General features: G+C 38.9%; 1 protein-coding gene across 4 annotated transcripts in view; it reads left to right on the forward strand.

The window, feature by feature from the left end:
* Cndp2 (Cytosolic non-specific dipeptidase 2) overlaps window positions 1–5,540 on the forward strand; it is a 101,468-nt gene extending 95,928 nt beyond the window's left edge. For 2 of the 4 annotated variants that reach the window (XM_070088240.1, XM_070088243.1), the window contains exons 9-11: window positions 2,141–2,293; window positions 4,138–4,239; window positions 5,030–5,211. In XM_070088240.1, the coding sequence (XP_069944341.1) occupies window positions 2,141–2,293; window positions 4,138–4,239; window positions 5,030–5,074 (300 nt within the window). In that variant the 3' untranslated portion in view covers window positions 5,075–5,211. Of the gene's footprint in view, window positions 1–1,957; window positions 2,108–2,140; window positions 2,294–4,137; window positions 4,240–5,029 lie in introns of all 4 variants that reach the window. The other 2 variants (XM_070088242.1, XM_070088244.1) reach the window with 2 other exon arrangements.
* Window positions 5,541–7,809: the final 2,269 nt, after the last annotated feature.

Here is a 7,809-nt window from a genome sequence, read left to right on the forward strand (position 1 = left end):
TATAAAGGCTGTAGCGGCAGCCAGCAATAAAGTGTAGCATTAACTGTAGCAAATAAGTTAAGCGATTAATCAATAGAAAAAGGACAGCACTAACCTAACTCCACCAATATTGTTGGAGTTATGTAGGGCGACTGACAACACTGCCATCTCTACTGCCTCTGCTGCTGCCTCCACCACCTTTATGTACGGCTTATGCTCTCAGTGGCCTTAATACACCCAACAACAACACAGCAACACTCGTGACATACTTAATGATGTATTTTATTCATTCTAGAGTATGTCATGTTTGTGTTATTAATATTGTTTGTCATATTAGATGAATTGTGCTAGATAAATAAGCCATAGAGCTGATATTAGTGTCATATTGAAGGACTATCCTGTCTCCCAAAATAGTTCCTAACATACGCCAGAAACAGAACTCTCTGGAAAACTTTTTTGAATGACTGGGGTCCAGTGACTCAAGCTGGTCCTAGTGCCATTAAAAAACAAAGGAGGGAAGTAAGCCAAGATAAGGACTTGGTACCTGAAGTCTTTATGGAGTGGGATTCTCCTTCCAAACAATTATTAACTCCTCCATCCTCTCCCCTCCTCCTGTCTTCCATACATCATCATGTCTTCAATAAAGGTAAGTGTGATGTTATTATTGTTTTATTCTTCATGTATCATTGTTTTTTGTGTAGGGAAATGTATATTTCATGTAAAAAAATTTTGTTTAGTACAGTGGACCCCCGCATAACGATTACCTCCGAATGCAACCAATTATGTAAGTGTAATTATGTAAGTGCGTTTGTACGTGTATGTTTGGGGGTCTGAAATGGACTAATCTACTTCATAATATTCCTTATGGGAACAAATTCGGTCAGTACTGGCACCTGAACATACTTCTGGAGTGAAAAAATATCGTTAACCGGGGGTCCACTGTACTACTTTTGGATGTCTGAAATGGATTAATTGGATTGCCATTATTTCTTATGGGGAAAATTAATTCGAATGACGATAAAATCGGTTAAGGACAAACTCTCTGGAACGGATTAATGTTGTTAACTGAGGGTCCATTGTACGAACAAATTGAGTTATGAGCTCGGCCACGGAACAAATTAAAGTCATAAGTCGGTACCACCCACTGTATATACATTTATGGAGCATTATCTCCACAATACACCTTAAGTTATATTAAAGATTATTTCAGCATGATAGTGTTTGTACGAGGATGGGTGGCATGTAGGTGTGCATGCAGAAAGCCCCTTATTATGCAGAGCATTTCAGGCAAACGGTTATATCATAGGACTAAGACGAAATTAATTGATGACAAATATATATGGTCTCAAGTGATTTTAACACTTACTTTTTTTTATTATTATTATTTATTATTATTTTTTTTTTTTTCTCACTAAGTCGGCCGTCTCCCACCGTCAGCCATTTCCCACAGAGGCAGGGTAACCCAAACAGAAAAAAAAAAAAATAATCATTGAACACTTTCATCATCATACATAATCACTGTTGTTGCAGAGGTGCTCAGATACAAATGTTTAGGTGTCCCTCCAAACAGCCAATATCCCAAACCCCTCCTTCAAAGTGCAGGCATTATACTACCCACCTCCAGGACTCGAGTCCGGCTAACCGGTTTCTCTGAATCCCTTCACAAAATATTACCCTGCTCGCACTCCAACAACTCAAGTCCTCAAAAACGGTCTCTGTTCACTCTTAACATGCTCTCACATGCCTACTGTATGTCCAAGCCCCTTGCACACAAAACCTCTCTTACCCCCTCCCTTCATCCATCCTTTTGTAGGATAACACCTACCCCTCCTCCCTTCAACTACATGTTTATACACCCTCCAAGTCATCTGGTTTTGCTCCATCCTCTCTAAATCACCAAACTGCCTCAACAGTTCCTCCTCAACAATTCCTCCTCAACCATGTTCACTTCTTCCATAATTGGTAAACTGGTCTTCAGGCCTCCTTCTACCATGGTGGGCGTTGTTGGATGTCGGATACTACCCACCCCAACTATGAGGCTGGGCAGAGGGCCACCAAATTGGTGTACGGTGTTGAGCCAGACATGACGCGAGAGGGAGGGTCCATCCCTGTCACTTTGGTGCTGCAGGTAAAGACTTTGTTAGTTTGTGGGTTATTGCAGGTGACTGAACTGGAGGGCAGTGCTCCAGCTTGGAATGTAGATCCAAATCATGGTAACTTCCAAGCAGGCAGAAGAGCCACCATGTTAGTATATGGGGTTCAGCCTGATCTCACCAGAGAAGGCGGCTCAATCCCCATCACAATTACGCTGCAGGTGAGTAATAGTAGTCCTACCATTATTGAAAGTGTTAACTTTTGTCATAGAATTTTAACTATTCCATGTGAAAGGCTAATTGCATTGTCCTGTGTTCTTACTTTGTGTCCACTTGCAACTTGGTTCGATTATCACTTGTACAAAGCTCTGCTGGCCTTTTGAATTAAATTTTGAAGGTGCAGTTATCATGAAGTGTTGTGGTAGAAAATATCCTAGAAATTAACACTTTGAGCAGGGCTAGTAACTGACAGCATTTTTTTGGCATGTGGCTTTCACTGCTATTGCAAATGGTTACTGAGGTATATTACAGATAATATCTGTAATATACCTCAGTAACCATCTCCCAAGATAGGGAGGTAAAAAAAAAAAAAAGACCACCATCATTCAGTCACTGTCTTGCCAGAAGTATGCTAATATCATAATTGAAATGGCCCTCTGAATACAACATTTGACCCCTCTGAAGTGCATGCATTGCCCTTCCCACCTCCAGGACTCTAAGCTGACTGACAAGTTTTCCCCGAGTCCCTTTGTAAATGTCATCTTGTTTACTCTCAACCGTACATCCATTAAAAACATAGTATGCATCAGGCATTAATACACTATAAACCCATTTTAAGATTCTTCAGTAGCCGATTGAGACTAGATCACATTACATTGAAATGCTAGCAAGGTAATAAACCAAACTGTTAACTGCATTGATGTGCAACTTGAGAATTTTTGTTAGTGTCCTATTTAGTAAGTTCACAATTTTTACAAAGGTGATCATTTCAGAAGACATTGAAAAAATAGGAATTCTGAGAAGTTGAATGGAATTTTACAAAATATTTGGTAGGTGCTAATTACACTGTACTATCCAAAGTGTAACAGAAACAAACATAATTATGCAGCATTTGAAAGTTCTCATGAAAATTTATTTTTTTTTTTTTTTTTTTTTTTTTTTTTTCCAAAATTGATATGCAGGTCACCTGGAAATAAGATTAAGCATAAAATTAGATTTTCAGTGCTTGTTGCACTCTGCCCCCACAAGTTAGCCATCACTTCCAGAAGTTAGTATCTACCGATTCTTGACAGAATTAGAGATTTCAGCGACTCCCCAAAAACTAGATGTTGATTTGAATCTTGGGTACCAAAACCTACAAAAACTGTAAAGGCTCTGTGATCAAAAGTATATTTTAAATCACCAGTGCCACTCTAGTTTCTTAATTTCTGAGAGCATTTTTTATATTGCCTGAGCCTATGCATTTGAGTGAATGTTGCCTGGCACCACTGTGTGAGGACTGATTGCACTGTTAGTTCACCATATCTTGACACTGTCCTGTCTATCAGCAGGCATGCAGAATTCACTTTGATGACTCTGCTGCCACAACACACACTCACACTCTGACTTTGCTGACAGTCCCACCTTTGATGCAGACTTGATTTTTTAACAAACAAGCTTATTGCATCAACTTTGATTTTAAGTTTCCTTTTTCACTCTCCCCTACCCCCATTACTCTTATCCTTGAACGCTCCTGCCTCCTCATTCCTCTTCACCTTTGCATATCCGTACCTGCAATTCTGTATAACCCTTTCTGGTTGGATTATATGATTTAGTGAATGTTCTTTTTCTGCGTTAGTGCCTGGAAGCATGTTTGCAAAACTCAACAAAAATGAGAATAAGCTAAAGTACTGTTCAGCATCAATCTTGTGTGCACCCAAGTTAGAAATTTTTATGCAATAAGAATGACCAGCTTAGTATATTTAGGAAGTTGCTGAAGAATAATTCAAAATTGTTACTTGTTTCACCTACTAGAAATACATATAAACATACCTACTGATATGAATTACTGTGAATGATCTCTTAGGAAGTTACTGGCAAAAATGTAATTCTGCTGCCAATGGGAGCCTGTGATGACGGGGCCCACTCACAGAATGAGAAGATCAACATCCGTAACTACATTGAGGGAGTGAGTATTAATATTTACTTAACCTTTGAGTAAAGGGTTTTTTTGGTAATTGGCAAGGATTGTTGTAAGAATTAATTGAAATTTTTATATTTTGTGGCCTTAGCATACCACATTTAAAATTTCTTGAAAAATTGTGTGCAGGGATTATAATTCATCCCTTTGCCAGTTGTACTGTACATTATGAAATAAAATAAATTTGGATTAGTGTAAAAGACTGTCTAGATTGAGGTTTTGTTAGTAACTTAAGTATCCAGGTATTCATTCTAAAACTGCTGGAAACTTAAACTGGTATATGGTTCTGTACTGCATACTGAAGGTGGTATGCCACTTGTTCAATTTCTGTAGCTACAGATGGGTAATTGGAAATTGGTAGTAATGGCTATTTTCTGAAGTGATTGTTTATGGTCTAATTTTACTCAGTGGGAGTTGTTGTATCATCAGTTAACAAACACCTTTTTGCTTGTCTGTATTAACTAAGGAACATTGTTAATGTATAACAATTAGCAGTAGTCTTTTTAGACCAGAGTGGATTTTATTAAACACATCATGGGGGCATGTGCTAGAGGACTGCTGGATAATTTGTATGGAATTAATGACTGGTGAAGAGAAATGTGACCTTCAAAAGTATAGGAGGTTAAGACACTTGAATATTAATGGAGAGGTGATAGATTAAATAAAATCCAGAAGATGGCAAAAAATATGCCTATATTAACTTTATATTAATTAAATAGCAATAATAAAAATTGACTGCATTTCAACTATCTAAAATTTAATTTTAAATAAATTTCAGACAAAGCTTTTGGCTGCTTATTTGAATGAGGTAGCCCACGTTTGAAACATCTCCAGTTTTCCAACACTTCCATTCATCCACACCAGTATAACCAGAAGCTTCATGCAAACTAAGATGATTTCAAGCTATTTTAATGCAGTTCTATACATTATTTGTAGTTGCATGATTGATGATACTGATAAATTGAGTCTGTATAAGTTGTATTATATTGCTTTTATCAATTCCTGAAAAGTAATGGTACAAAGTCTGTGATTTCATTGTAATTTTTCAATGCAGCTTATGGTCCTTTTTTTTTTTTTATCATTGTCAGTAAAATTGTATGGCCTTTAAACTCAGGACAGTTATCTGCATTAATTGTTGCAACTGGCTGTGATGATCTTTATATGGTTCTTGGTTGGTACTGAGGTGAAGGATGTAGACAAGAATTCAACCTATTTTCATTACCATCTGCCTTGTGTAGTTTTCATAATATGGTATGTGGCAGTTTTATCTTTATTTTTTTTTTCTAATTCACTGATATGTATGTTTATTTTAATGTCCTTTGTAATTTAATTTACATTATTTTGTATTGCTATACAGTACCAATATATTTGTGTTCCCTGTGTGACCATGACACCCATATGCATCTCTGGACACCCTTGATGCTAATGAAGTGTTTTTCCAAGTTTTAGCATTGAAATTGGGCTCTAATTTGGTCATAACAGTGTCTGCACTCTGAAGGAAGGGTGTTAATGTTGCAGTTTTATAACTGTAGTGTAGAGCACCCATCTGGCAAGAGAGTGATGGAGTGAATGATGAAAGTTTTTCTTTTTCAGGCCACCCTGCCTTGGTGGGAATCGGCCAATATGTTAATAAATAAAAAAAATTGACAATGAGCTCATCATATTTGTCATACAATGTTGAATGGGAACAATAATTAAATACTTGGTATTTACTTTGCCTTACAGGGTTTTATTTCAATCAAACTTGTTTTGCACAAATTTCCTTGGGTGATTTACAGGTATTTACTGTACAGGAAAGCCTTGCTGAATAAGACATTTTATATATGAACTGTATTCAAAACATTCCTGTACAGAGAACTGAGCTTAATAGGTAACTACTAATTTTTTTTCCCTGTTCATTATTTGTATCAATGAGCCAAGGAAGAATTGCCAGAGGTGGAAGATGGCATAGTGTAGAGATGAGAGTAGGTGTAAAAATACAGCAGCCTGTATTAGAAAGCAAGGGTATGGCAATATATTTTCTTAAAATCCAGGATGCCATGGACATGAGACTACTAAGGAATGTTGTTGAATGTGTGACCTTGCTGTTGAAGAAAATGAAGATGGTAAGAGATGCAGTTATGAGGAGAGAGAGAGTGAAGAGGGGATTTTTTGAATTGAAAAATGTTGAAAATAAAAGTATTGAAATAAAAACATTTTTTTTTTATCTAGGTAACCCCTTGAGGGAGGTGCCTTGATGCTGGTAAAGAGCTCTTCATCAAAGGAAATGGACCTATCCTCCCTTAACTTGGATCAGACCTGATTGCCTCATTCTTCAGGCACTGTATGATCCCTTTGAGTTTAATGTTTCCTAAATATATAATTTATGTAGTATTTCTACATCATCCTCTTTAAGGGGGGCTCCTTGACATGGCAAAAAGGCTCTTGGTCTCAGGAATCAAATCCTTTGGTCTCCTTCAGTTGAAGTAACCCTCCCCCAATCTTCCCTTCCTCCCCATAACCCTCCTTCCCTATCCCTTCCTCCCCATAACCCCCTTTCCCTTCCTCCCCATAACCCCCTTTCCCTTCCTCCCCATACCCCCCCTTCCCTATCCCTTCTTCCCCATACCCCTTCTTCCCCATACCCCCCTTCCCTATCCCTTCCTCCCCATACCCCCCCCTTTTTTTCCCTTCTCTCAACCTTCCCCTTTTTCCCCGTCCCATTTGTAGCCTCTGAAGTCCTCCCCTCTGGCATTACGGTTTCTAGGTGAGGGGCGTGCTGGGGTTTGTTCCCCTCTGTGAGGTCCCTTGGGGGGGGTGCAGTTTGCGTGGAATCTGAATTGTCTGAGGATGCCCTGCTCCCTTCCTGGATTTCTGGGTCATGGGCGGGGTGCCCTTTAGATGGGTGTATCTCCGGAAGCTGCCTGTCGGTTCTGGGGGGTGGCAGCCGAAGGAGGTATGCTTTGTGGCAGGTTTCTGACAGTCCTTTCTTTTATCCACCGAGGTAGCTCGGTGGATGTGAGGATGCTATCCCAGAGCACTGGTTTATTGGCATGAGAGGTAGGGTATGACATGGGCTCCGTGCTGCTCTTCACTGCCAGTGGGCTCGAGGCCCATTCGGATGAGGGGAGAAGCTTTCGACCCCTCCATACCTCCTAGCGACTGTCCCTCTTTTTTTTTTTTTTTTTTTTTTTTTTTTTTTTTTTTTTTTTTTCTTAAAATAACAAGAAAGAAGATACAGTGGACCCTCTGTTTTTATCGATCTCCGTTATCGCCAATTTCAGTTTTGGCCAACTGTTTTCATCAATTTTTTGGTTCCATTTTTGTCGATTACCTCCGCTTTCATCAATCAAATGGAACGTGTCCAGTGCCCAGCACGCAGACAAAGCCGCCTCCCACACGCATTCGCAGCCAGTGTAGTGTTATTTCTCGGTGAGTGAACATATCCTGCCAGGTCATACAAAACATTTTGTAATAATTCATTGTTTTTGCCACTTGTTTTTTGTGTGTGACTGCTTAATAAGCCACCATGGGCCCAAAGAAAGCTTCTAGTGCCAGTCTTTTGGTAAAGAATGTGAG

This window comes from Cherax quadricarinatus, chromosome 24, assembly GCF_038502225.1.
Source record: "Cherax quadricarinatus isolate ZL_2023a chromosome 24, ASM3850222v1, whole genome shotgun sequence".
NCBI classification, from domain to species: Eukaryota; Metazoa; Arthropoda; class Malacostraca; order Decapoda; family Parastacidae; genus Cherax; species Cherax quadricarinatus.